This window comes from Xiphophorus hellerii, chromosome 6 (assembly GCF_003331165.1).
Source record: "Xiphophorus hellerii strain 12219 chromosome 6, Xiphophorus_hellerii-4.1, whole genome shotgun sequence".
Taxonomy (NCBI): Eukaryota; Metazoa; Chordata; class Actinopteri; order Cyprinodontiformes; family Poeciliidae; genus Xiphophorus; species Xiphophorus hellerii.
Window position 1 is genome coordinate 22,441,165 of NC_045677.1, and position 13,217 is coordinate 22,454,381.

The 13,217-nt window shown below is 37.5% G+C and overlaps 1 protein-coding gene across 2 annotated transcripts in view; it reads left to right on the forward strand.

The window, feature by feature from the left end:
* LOC116721688 (collagen alpha-1(XI) chain-like) overlaps positions 1-13,217 on the forward strand; it is a 99,850-nt gene that overhangs the window by 28,944 nt on the left and 57,689 nt on the right. For both annotated transcript variants that reach the window (XM_032565577.1, XM_032565578.1), the window contains exons 5-11: positions 2,613-2,741; positions 5,481-5,570; positions 5,858-5,956; positions 6,265-6,573; positions 8,833-8,898; positions 12,113-12,154; positions 12,537-12,599. In XM_032565577.1, coding sequence (XP_032421468.1) covers positions 2,613-2,741; positions 5,481-5,570; positions 5,858-5,956; positions 6,265-6,573; positions 8,833-8,898; positions 12,113-12,154; positions 12,537-12,599 — 798 coding nt within the window. The remainder of the gene's footprint in view (positions 1-2,612; positions 2,742-5,480; positions 5,571-5,857; positions 5,957-6,264; positions 6,574-8,832; positions 8,899-12,112; positions 12,155-12,536; positions 12,600-13,217) is intronic.

Here is a 13,217-nt window from a genome sequence, read left to right on the forward strand (position 1 = left end):
TATTGTCTCATTTTATTACCGTCATGCTGGTGAAGACCTTGGGCAGTGAAGCCAAAGGGAACAGGAGCACACTTTATTGGCATTAAAGAATCCCTGTTATGCTTTCTGAGTTTTCCCCTTTTTTCTTCAGCATTTTATAGCTTTTGATGCATGACTGTGTCGGTGGAACAGCAAAGTCAAAAAATCCATGTCAGAGGCAGTTATCATCACCGGCTGAATCACTGCTTCTGAATTTGTGAATCAGGTCTTTCGGACGGTAGTTCCGGATTTTCTTCTGTAGCTGTACTTATCTAAACTGCATGCCTGTGATATGCATTTCAGTGATTATTCCCCAGTGACTAACTTGGCACAAGTCAAAGAGAGAAAGTGCAGCTGGCTATACTCCTACAGTAGGCTGACCAGTCAGAGCAGACTGGGCTGAAAGGAAAAGAGGTATTCAAGGATTGTCCAGGAGCCATGCAACAATGAACAGTTCCTTTTCTGTTGACTTGTTTCACATTTCATCACATTACAAACATAAACTTTACTTTATTGGAATTTTATGTGGCACACCAACATAAAGCAATCATCCAATTTTGAAGTGAGAGAAAATTGACATGTTTTCAAAGTGTTTTGCTAATAGAAATCCCAAACTAAAATCCAATGCAACCAACTGCCTTTAAAAGTCTCCTAATCAGCTAATGAACCCCCTTGAGGGTAATTGTTCTGTGAAGGCCTCAGAGATGTTTTAGAAAACATTAGTGAACAATCTGCACCATAGAAACCAAGAACATATGTCAGTGATAAAATTGTGAAAAACTAAAAATTCTTTTTGTACATCTAATTGGACATTCTTCAATCCATCAACCAGGAAGAGAATATGATGTCAACACTGCAAAGCAACCAAAACAGCTACACATCTAACCTGGGAAGTAGACTTAAAAGGAACTTTTTGACCAACAATCACAACCCTATGTGTGGCAAAAAAGTTAAAATTCCTTTTGGTGAAACTTGGTGGTTGCAGCATCATTCAGTAGGACGATCTTTTGGAGCAGGGACACTTAAACTGAACATAGTTGATGGGAAGATGGATGTTACTAAATACAGGCTAATATTGGGAAGTATACCAATCAGAAGCTGGAAAAGTCATTCACTGAGGTTCACCTTCCAGCATCACATCCTGAGGTTCAGTGAAATTGTTCAGATTTAGAGTCAAAAACCTTATGAAGCCAAAGAGACATTTTGACACTTGATTCTCCAAATTCAGACCTTGCTCTATTTTGAAAAAGTTGAATTTTCTAAAAATTTAGTTTCTAGATGTTCAAATCAGGAGTGAAATAAAAGGATAGATCCACCTTTTGTAAAGTTGTTGTAAAATAACTAATGTTTTATATATATTTTTATATATATATATATATATATATTTAAAAAAAATTCCCTTCTCACCCACCGCGGGTGGTTCTTATCCTCTGAGCTCGGGTCCTCTACCAGAGGCCTGGGAGCTTGAGGGTTCTGCGCAGTATCTTGGCTGTGCCAAGGACTGCACATTTCTGGACTGAGATGTCTGATGTTGTTCCTGGGATCTGTTGTAGCCATTGGTCCAGTTTGGGGGTGACTGCCCCGAGGGCCCCGATGACCACAGGCACCACTGTGGTCTTCACCTTCCAGGCCCTCTCCAGTTCCTCCCTGAGGCCCTGGTATTTCTCTAGTTTCTCGTGCTCCTTTTTCCTGATGTTGCAGTCGCTTGGTATTGCTACATCTACCACAACGGCTTTCCTCTGTTGTTTATCCACTACAACAATGTCTGGTTGGTTCGCCATTACCATTTTGTCTGTCTGGATCTGGAAGTCCCACAGGATCTTAGCTCTGGCGTTCTCCGCCACCTTTGGGGGTGTTTCCCACTTTGATCTCGGGGTTTCCAGTCCATATTCTGCACAGATGTTTCTGTACACTATGCCTGCAACTTGGTTATGTCGTTCCATATATATATATATATATATATATATATATATATATATATATATATATATATATATATATATATATATATATATATATATTTATATATATATATATTTGAAAGCATATTCTAGGACATACTGTAAGGATAGTTTGATGTATAGTTTTTTTAAATTTTATTTTGTTTTCCTTGATGCAGTTACCAATCCTTAATGGTAACAGGAATGGTAACTGCAGCCTTCCTATTATCATGGATATTCATTCAGTTACAACAAGTTTATCCATGTATGAACTCAGTTTAAAACAACGTTAGAATTGTGTGTGGAGTAGAAATAAAATCTTTTGGTGTTTTGTTTCTTAGCTTGTCAGATTTTTCGCTCATTTTTACCTGTTTCTAACTTTTTTCTCGTGTACCTGATGTGGCTAATGCTCAAAGCTCCAGGTTGAAGACATTTTCCAAACCAAACCAATTTGGAAAAAACACATTTGTAAGAGGAAAATTAAATAAATGACACCACAGACCATCTCACAGCCTTCTGTTGGATATTAGCTGTAAATTAACCAACAGACTCCTTGTTTATCTATGCAGCCACAAAGGATAAAAAATAACCTTTATGTGGGAATTTTTTACTCGCTTCCACTGACTCACTTCTTTCTTTTTTCTTTTTTTCTAGGGTGACATTCAGCAGCTTTTGATATTGTCAGATCCCAGAGCCGCCTATGACTACTGTGAACACTACAGCCCTGACTGTGGAAAACCCAGCCACCATGACACTCCACAGGCCCAGGAACCAGAGGAAGAGGTCAGCGTCTATGGTTTGATTTGTTAAAATATGGATCAGAATCATATCAGGGTCCTATAGAAAGAAGACGTTGGGAAGAAGTGTGGCAGTTGGGAGTTGTAGGCAGGATAATGTTTCATTCTCTTACGCGCATATGGCATGGATAGAAAAGACCACAAAGGACAAAATAAGCAGAAAGGTTGGCTCACTGATCATCCCATGAATTTTAAATTGTTTTTTTGTTTGTTTTTTGGGGAAGGTGTGTGTGTGTTGGGGGTGGGGGGAGCTGCAGATGATTGAAAAGAAACAAATTTAAACTAGGTGCTATTTCAACCAACTGCACATATATCCTTCAATTTGGGGCATGCCAAAAATCCTGCAGCTATAGACAGGAAGCTTGAGAAAAGCTTGAGGAAAACTGTCAAATCTGTCTTTTTTTCCAGTCTGTGTTTTATTGGTGGAAAACAATGACATATCAAAATACATGCCTGGGTTTGAAATGAAAGTTTTATTGGTACTGTCTCCAAAACATCCCTCAGAGTCTTTTAGGCAGATTTGTGTAAAGGCTTTAGTTTCTTTTCATCTTTACGCTTTGTGCTCTTTTACAGTTTTATCTTATGGTTGATATTTTCCTTCAGTTTTGCATTAAATAACTGATGAACTCATTTTGGAAACTTGTTATTTTTTCCTGCCTCAAAGTCTTAGCCCACTTTGGAGTGGCCCCGAGATTTATATCACTAACGAGTTCAGCAGGCTCTGCCCAGACTCACAGGGAAATTTAAGCTTTTCCTTCCCCGGCTACTTCCAATACCTGGAAAAGCAGACTTTTGGTTCAAAACAAAAAAGAAGAGAAGCCTGTTCTTTATTCAAAACTATTGGCAGAATAGCAGGTACCAGCACTGGAAAATATTGCTTCATCATCAAGTTACTTTTCTGAGCCAACATAAGGAGGTTGTCAATTCCAAATAGACAGCAGGGAGCAGTTTGGCTTCAAGGACATTGTAAATCTGGTTTATTTATTGGCGTATTCTGTACAGTTAAGACAGGAATGTTCTTCCTACATTCCAGCTCAGTTTGTTAAACTTGCTGACTCTCAATATGCTAAAAAATAAATTCCACAATGTAGCTATTGTTTTTGTAATGAAAAAGCCTGAAGCAATTCAAAGTAATTGTGAATAAAACTTCTTTTGAAGATGTTTTATCTCATGAAGCTTGCTGACTTGCATCACCATTCAGTATCAGCTGTTGGGCCAAAGGAGGAAGAGAAAGTAAGAGTCACCTTTTTATGAGAAAACATCTATTCATGATTTTCAATCTACCCTATTATAAATCCATTCAGCTTAGTCCACGTACTTCAACACCATAAATAAATACTCTTTGTTTCCCTCTGAGCCTGTCTGGATGCTAAGGCCAGGACTTCTTTTATGTGACCTTCCCCCTCCAGACCACATAACTGAGGCCAACGTTGAAACTTATATTATTTTTATGAGCTTAGCAGCTGCCTAGAGACTAATATTTATGCTTTTGCTGATTGGGTATTGCATATCAGGGGCTGCTCTGTTATTATAATCTACCTTGCCTCTGTTTGGATAATGACAATAAACCTTTATTCACAAAGGACCGAGGAAGATGTTTTACGTCATTATATGTTGGTCCTCTGTGCTTCTGGCAGAGCTAGTCGGACTAGTGGGTGTTTCTTCAAAAAAAAAACTCAGATATGTGTTTATATGTATCTATGTATTTTTGAGGTAGAGGCACTTAAAGCAGTGTAGCGAAGGAAACACAATGGATATGCCATTCTGAAAACTGTAGAGGCAAAAAGGACTCCAGTCATTAATTTTTTTTTTCATTTTCAGAAACAAAATCATTTCTGAATACCACAGGTTAACAAAAATAAAAATTACAACAGTATGTGTCTTTTGAAAGAAGTCAAAAGTACAAGTACGCTCCCTACATTCAGAATTCACATTTGAAAGTTGTCGTACTTAATTGCATTTTTTTCCCCTCAGTCATGACTAACTGGGCTGCACAGTGACACAGTCGTCTCAAATGCTGCCTTTACAGCAGGAAGGTCTTAGGTCCTTCCTGCCTCCATGTAGGACCTAAGACCAGGTCACTGTGCAGGTTCTCTATGGGTACATTATCTTCTTTAGAAAATGGATAGATGTATTAAACTGAATTGACATTTTCTTTAAGTCCAACCTTATTTACCTGTAAAAGTATTAGGTGTAAAATGCTTTAAACTCTACTTTCACCCTCCCAGTTTTGATCAGTGAGTATCGCAGTAAGTCTTTTGATTTAATAATTAATATTACACAGTGAGCCTTTTATTACATCTTCATTTTTTATTGCTCTAGCTATAAAAATTGCTATGACTCCATGTATTAGTACTTCAATAAATATGGCATACAGTACAAGTCTTTTAAAGAGCCATTAATGACAATAACAAGTGTTTTTGTAGACAATATTAAGCAGTAACAGCAGAAAATTGTTACAGGGTTTATTTGAGAACTTTTTCATTAACTAAAGGTCAGAATGATTTGGAAAATTGGGAAACACACTCATGCATACAGAAAACAGATATTTTTGGGGGTTATTTTTTTATATCGATTTGAAATTTGGCCCCTTGTTCTTTAATTGGCATGGTATATATTTACTTTATGTTGTTTAAATATGAGGACCAGACTGTTTAGAAAACGGAGTCTTATGCATACTATGATTTTGCTTACATGTTGTAACATCATCTTTTGGTTCTTACAGTATCCGGTCTATGACTACGGTGAATTATATGAATACGGTGAAGGGGAGGTAACCACTGATGCTCCGCCTACACCAGGAGCAAAGACTGAGGTAAATATTGATTTCCTATACAACTATTATGATTAGTTGTATAATTCTTAGTATTTTTGATCATTTAAATTCTTCATTGGGTTCCGTTTGCTTTCTAAATATTGATTGCATAATTTATTGTATTTTGGGGTTGTTTTTTTTCCTGCATGCCACCCTAAACATCTTTGTAAAAATTAACATTCTTAAAGTTGCTCCTTTTTACCTGGTGGGAAGGGATATTCTGTAACCTTTTGAGTAGCCATTGCCCTCAACTCTGACTTTATTTTTTGAACTATTTCTTCTTTTAGACAAAAGCTGGTGGAGAATATTACACTAACGAGTATGACTACACCGAGGTGTATGGGAGTAAGCCTGATCCTCCGACAGAGACCTCCAGACAAGGCGAGGTAACTCTACTACTTTATTTTTCTTTGACTTGGTTCAGAGTTATCCATTTAACAAACATGTCATTATTCATAAAATGGGGTTGGGACCCAATTGAGCGGCATGTGATGTCGAGAGGGAATCTACAAGTAATCTACAGAAATAAACCTAAATTAAAGTGACTGCAGAAAGCAACTTTTACTGGAAATAATGAAGCTGTTTGACTAGTTAATTACTGGTGTTTCCTTAATGTAGCAATCAGTAAACCTGCAAAAAAATATTACCTTTTTGCACTAACAAATCCTCCATGTCTCCCCACTCCTGATCCCAGACTTACGATGCTGAAATAGGGGAGGATTATGTCACTGGTGTGGATGAGGTTGGAGTGGACCCCACTGTTGCTGTGGAAAGTGCTGTGGACCCAGTGGACCCACCAGTGAAGGTGCAACCTGAAACGGATGTGAAAGAGTTTAAGGAATACGACATGAAGGAATATGATACCAAAGAGTTTGTGGAGAAACCCTACGACTATGGCACTTATGTGGATTACGACGATTATGGTACCACCAATGCAAAGCCGACCCCCGAAGTGTATGAGGATGAGATCGGTCCTGGTGTTCCAGCAGAGACAGATATCAGCGTAAGTGGTTACAATTAACAACCTGACTTAATATGGAAAAAGCTAGAAGTGTTTGTACGAATGTGCTGGTCAGAATTGCATCTGGTTTCTGATCTCCTGCTTTTGTAAAAATGTGACCTTCTAATATTTACCCATAGGCATGTGAGTCATGTAAATCAAAATATTCTGATCAGATTCAGCTCTATCCAAATAAATTTATAGTCTGAATGAGAAGTGGTTTATGCTGCTTGATAATCTGTAAAGCGTGGATAGAAACACTTGTTCTGATTGCAACATTCCTGTTGTGGCAACCTGACCTGACTGTGCATGTGTGTGCCATATCTGGGTAGCAAAACTGGTCTGTTGATTTCTCGTCCTGTAATGTAGGAAGACCAACAGAAAACTGCTTAGCCTGTAGCTTAATTAGGGAGTGCAGTAACATCTCAACTGTTATTAGAGCATGGCGCTGGTCCATTCTTGGCGCTCAGAAGACATCGAACAAAAAAAAAAACATTTGTTCTATGTTCTATGTCAGCACAGACAGTGGTACAACTGCTTTTGTGTTTTTAGGGAATTTTTTTACAACACTGGAGAAGTCAGTGCTTCTATTCCAGTGCATGTTTGATCGAATGAATTCATTCTGTGCCTGTATAACTGATGCATCCAGATTATTTAATCTGAATATGCTACTGGGAAAGCCTTTGTATGTCATGTATGTACATGTGAAGCTTGTTTACATGTTTTCCATAAAGTCAGAAAAAAAGAACAAAAAACAATAATATTGTACACAACAAGGTTGTGTGTACAATAATTTGTTAAATTAAACCATCCATCAGAGCAGAATCGGCAACAGATATGTGTGTGTTTGGTTGTTTTTTTACCTGTTTGATTAAAATGTTGATCAACAGGACCTGACTAAATCTAACAAGATACTGTTACCAACATATTGTTACATTTAGTCAAAGAGTAAAGGGTTTAGACGCTGTGCATGTTGTGGCGCTGGAGTATACAGAGGCGAAACGCAACTACCACGGGTGTGGTTTCTGAGCTTGAGACCTTTTCTGCATGTCTGTCTCTCTGTAAAGGCCACTAGTGGCGCAAAATTTTGAAGAAAAGAAGAAAAAAAACAAAACTAAAACTAAAATGGAGTTCACATACCTGCTTCTAAAAGTCTGCCTTCCTCTCACTGTTACAGCCTGGCCTGAGTGACCCACATTCATGTCTCATATTCATAAAAATTCAGTTTCATATTTCATGTCTATATTTCCTTTGAATTTATTCTTAAAAACCTAGCTAATACTGAAAGCTCCAAGCCTTAAGAGAGTCATCTACACGTAAAAGTGATGTTCCTATAGTCTGGTAGAACTTAGTATGGCGTGTTCACTGACTGGAAAAAGATCACACATTTGGACTAAAAATTGGTCAGTCTTGGTCACCAACCAGCGTTGTATTAACTTGTTAGGGTGGTTAAGGGGCAGCTTCTTTTATTTGTTACTTTCAAAGATTTAAGCCCGGAATTTTACACTTACAAGCCAGATGTTCTAATATACTTAAGCTTCGACAAATACAGACCTTGTCTTTTCCAGATAAACACCTGTCAGCAATTAGCTTGCTCTTTGTAACCTTTCCACCCGAGAGGCCTCTGTTGTTTATCAAACACATGCCTTTCCCTGGATACTCTAGCGATAATCTGTGTGCTTTATCTAAATACACAGTTCCTGGCAATTGTTAGGTTTTTCTTTGTCTCCATCAAAGCTGTTTTTGCATTCTGTGAAAATTCTGCTGAGCTGGTGTTTATTCTTTCATTCACTGAAGATCAAAATGTGCAGAATCAGGAGGTGACATGGTCTTTATCTGAGCTTTTAGCTGGGATCTTTCAGCTTGGGCCAAATTTAAATTGTTTTCTTTGTCCTGCATGCGCTCTTGACTGTGTTAAGGTTTGGGCTCAGAACTGTGGTCTCTTCATGAATTCTTTTCTTCTGAAGTCTTTGTATGTATAGTGTCAGGTAACAACTCATATATTAGTGCACAGTTGGAGTCCTTCTTTTTGATTTTGGAACTGTTATACACTTCTTTTTGCAAACACAGAATATATAGATGCCTAATAAAGAGACGTATTAAGTTTCTCCAGAATTAAGGAACTTAGATTCATTTTTCAAATAGGGAGAAAAAAAATGCATTTTGCTTATTAAACTTCATTAAACACACTTTTTTCCCGCTGTAAATATGGTAGTGTTATTATGGCTTTAAGGATTCATATTATTTGTTCTACATCTTCAGGTGAGTGGGGGACACAATTACTTGGGACAAAAAGGAGAGAAGGGTGAACCTGCAGTCATTGAACCTGTAAGTATATCTAAAATGTTTCTTGGTTTTTTTCAAGTTTGTGATGTCTATGTTCAAAAAATAAATGTCCTAAATGATTTGTGTTTATAATTGCTCCAATTTTAATGATGTGAAACAAGCTATCCTTGTTGCAGATGGAAATTTCCTTTGAATCTGCTTATGTGCATTAGTCAATATCTGACTGCCTTGCCTGGTGCATTCACTAGAATAAAGTCATTACAATTAGTTCATTTTTCCAAATTTACACAATCTGTCCAAGACACAGTTAGTCAGCATGACTCAAACAGCTGTTAAAACATTGGTGAGCATTCCAAAACCTGGATATGATTGGGCAGATAAAGCCACCTGAGCTTTTTCTGGTAGGAATGCATTTCATATAAAAATGTCCAAAAAAAAAAAAATAGTTCAGTTTGTGTGAAAGAGCAAAAATGGCTGCTTCCACAAAATATTTTAAGCCAGGTCTTTGACATTGTCTGGGGTTATCTGATGAATCTATGAAAGCCTGAATGAGGCAAAAGTGGGTTAAATGAGGCATCCGCAGTGCCACAATGATCAGCATATTTTATGTTATGCTGATTGTGCAACTCTAGGTTCTAATGTAGCAATAAAAGATTGTCAGTGAGACCAGCTGATGAAAACTCACAGGGACATGGTATGTTTCCTGCTCAGTCCTCACTCTTAACACACATTGGACGAGTAGCTCTGAAGTCCAAGACAACACTGAACTTAAGCCATTAGTTAGCTGTGGTGGAATGCCTCTGCTGTGGTTTTTTTATAATTACAAAATGCTGGTGGTTTTTTCTGACTCTGATATATTTCACCCTGAGAATTTTATAACTGTAGAACTATGAAAATAATGTGCGATGAGGGAGTGCTTCTCTCCCTTTTTCCCAAGACCATTTTAACTTTTAGTATGTATTTATTTAGTATTAATGTGTTAATTTTGACTGTGCAATAATAGTTTGCAGAGCAGAGCAAAAGGCAAAAGCCACATCTCAACTGCATCGATGGGAGGTAGAAAAAAAGGTTGAAAGGGAGCTCATCTTTTTGTTTATTAGATATAACTGTTTTGTGTAAGAGCTTTAACTACAAGTGAAGGACTGATTGGATAAAAGCTTTATGCAGCCTGCTCAAGAGTAATATGCTCCATGATGTGTGTTGTTGTACTTTGTCTTTTTGACTAATGTCAGAGCTAAGCATTATAATCATTGGTGAATTAACAACAACTAGCAGGAAGCATACATCACTGCTTTTTTGTGCTTATCAAGATCTCAGAATCCAACTATGAACTAATAATTGTGGTTCTGCTGTGAAGCATATATAATGATGCTGTGTTTGATGTCTGAGCTAATACCAGAATGTAACGTGGTGTAGACTGTTGCCACACACAGCAGTTGGTTTCCATGGAGACGAAATGCAGACTGATGGATAGATAATGCTGAAAGAAATCAGTCAATCACACTTATTTGTATAGCAAATTTCAACAGCAAGGCGGTTCAAAGTGCTTTACATAACAAAACCACAAAATTACAAAGTTAGAAAGAAAACACCATACAGTCAACGTTTGAACAAACATTACATTTTGATGAGTGCATCACCATAGTCATACAAATCAAAATGTTGATCAATGTTTAATTCATTATGGTTCAAAAGCAACTCTAAACAGGTAGGTTTATACTCTTGATTTAAAATGTTTCAGCGATTTTTCAGTTCTCTGGAAGTTTGTTCCGGATTTGTGGAAACAAAGGCTTTCGTTGCCTTCTTAGATAAAATAACCCCAGATATTATACATAAGAACTAATTTCACGTGTTGGAGCATTGATATAGGTCTCAAATTAATATGGTTTTGTTACACTAATTACATTTATGACTATTATTTTTCTCCTTTTTACCTTATTGAGGTTTATTTATTTATTTATTGAATTGTTACAAAGTCAAAAAAATTTTAGTTTTTCCACAAGGTAAACACACTTAACAATTAGCTTCTGGGTAAATTTCTATCTTCAATGTTCAATGCTTAGCTAGTCTTGCCCAAGTAAATACAAAGGGGATAACACCTAATAAAGTCTGACAATAACTCTTAGCAGTTTGGCGTAGCTGTGCATCCACAGTTCTGTGTCTGATTTCTGATCTTTATTAAGCTTTGATTTTTTTTTGTTGACCTCTCTTTACAAGTTCATAGTAAGCATTACTAAAATGATATTGTAGACACTTACCTTAATCCTGAGATTTTTCAAAAGGATTCCAAGATTTCCAGATGCCACAGGTCCCATCACACATTAAAAGGATTTAACAGAGAAACCTTGCACTTTTCATTAAGCCTTCCTGTTTATTGCAGAAAGGTCACTGTCTGTTTAAAAGTAACTACTTGGATGAAACGCTAAAATGCCTCCACAGTAAACATGTTTTTTTTTTAAATAGCTTGTTACTCCTATTTTGTTTTCTTCAACTTAATTTTAAGCACATTGATGGTGAAAGAGGGAAAGTTTAAATATTGCCTCACTAACAGATTCCATAGCGGTTACCACAACCCGTCTGCTATTAGATATAGAACATTTACTGACCTGAATTTGATCACATTTTGAGTTTAACACATTTGTAGTCATCAGTCAGGGCTAGTCAGGTTTAAAATTGGTTGCAGATTCCTGTCACCAATTTAAATCACAAAACATATCCTTTAAATGATCAACTTTGTACACATGCTGAAAAACTGAGATGAAATTGTATTGATGCTTTAGGAAAATATTTTTGGCACAAACCTAATTTTTTATTGAAAGAGAGATGCCAAAAATTCACGTATGTGGGCTTTAAATCATCTCAAAAATATTTAAGGCTATAAAGGAAAACAGGTCCTCAACAGATTTTTCTCAGGAATATAAAGCTTTTCGTATTTAGTTTAAACACCTTTTGAATTCAGTTCATTTTCATCTGAATTCAAGCTGACTGTGTTACTTCTGTCAATCGTTCTCAATAATGAGATGTAGCAAAAACATACAAATTCCTAGGAAGGGCTTTAGATTAGTTTAGATTAGTTTAAACAAATAAATCACATAGCTTCATTTTTGTAGCCATCCTGAGGCTTTAGCAAATAAACTCTTTAGCCTTAAGCCAAAAGAACGCAAAGTTCCTATGCCCCTTACTCTTAATTGTCTCTTGATTTACAGGTTGCCATTAATGCTACTGTATTCCCTCCTTCTTTTTCTTCCTTTTGCAGGGGATGCTTTTAGAAGGACCCCAAGGAGCCCCTGGCCCAGCAGTGAGTATCACATTCTCCCACACTCCTGTCTGCCGTTCACAGATGGAGAACAGCTAAAGAGGGAAAAATGTTTTTATGGAAAGAACGTCAGCACGGATTGTCAGCGGAGCTTGAGTTGAGACAAACTGTCAAAATGTGTATTTGTGCATGGAAGTGTGTATGTCTGTGACTCTGTGCATGTTGGGGAAAGACGAGGGGTGGAGGGGTTCGAGGTGAGGTGGGGGGCTTACTTTTTTTGAGGTTTATTTCTTTCAAAATGATGGCTTTGCCTCTGTCTCTGTTGGCCTCTGCATGTGGCGCTACGGTGGGCTGACTGTGTTGGAAATGCTGGTTAGCAGTGGTTTTGGGGTAATATGCTAAATGTATTCACATTTGCTTTCAGGGTGTTCCTGGTAACCCAGGATTGCAAGGACCCCTAGGTACTCCAGGAGATCCTGGTGAGAGGGTGAGTGAGTGCTGGACTCCATTTTACAGTTTATTGCAGCTGAGTCAGAGACACTTTTTTTCTCTCTTTATGATGGTGTAAAGGAAATGTCTATGTTTTAAAATTACATTAAAAGTCGTTAGAAGCAAGCAGTCCAGTTTCCAAATTAGTTTTGATGGAGAGTGGAAATATTTGAAACCAAATCTTTAATCATTTGTGGACTTCGAGAGTGCCTTTCCATTCTTCTGAAAGGCTCTAGAAGCTTTAATCAAAAATGTGCTTTTGTCTGAAAGGATGTTCAGTTTCTGGCCCGGATGAGACACTTTTGATGTCGTCTCTGGTAGAGGATTGGATTAACACGAGTAATGTAGCACCTGTAACCAAGGTCCTGCTGCAGTCCAAGTGTTGTGAATGTACCCTGATGCCTTGAAGGGGCTTCAGAATACAATCCCCAGAGGTGGTTACCTGTGTTGCATAGGAATCTTTTTCTGCCTCACTTTTTCCTTCCACTAAGCTTTCCTTGAAAAATGTTTTGATGGGTCACTGTGTGAACAGCCAGGTTCTTTAGTAATAGCATTTTGTGGTTTACTGCACTTGTGAAGGGTGTCAATGACTGCCTGCTCAACAACTGTCAAGACT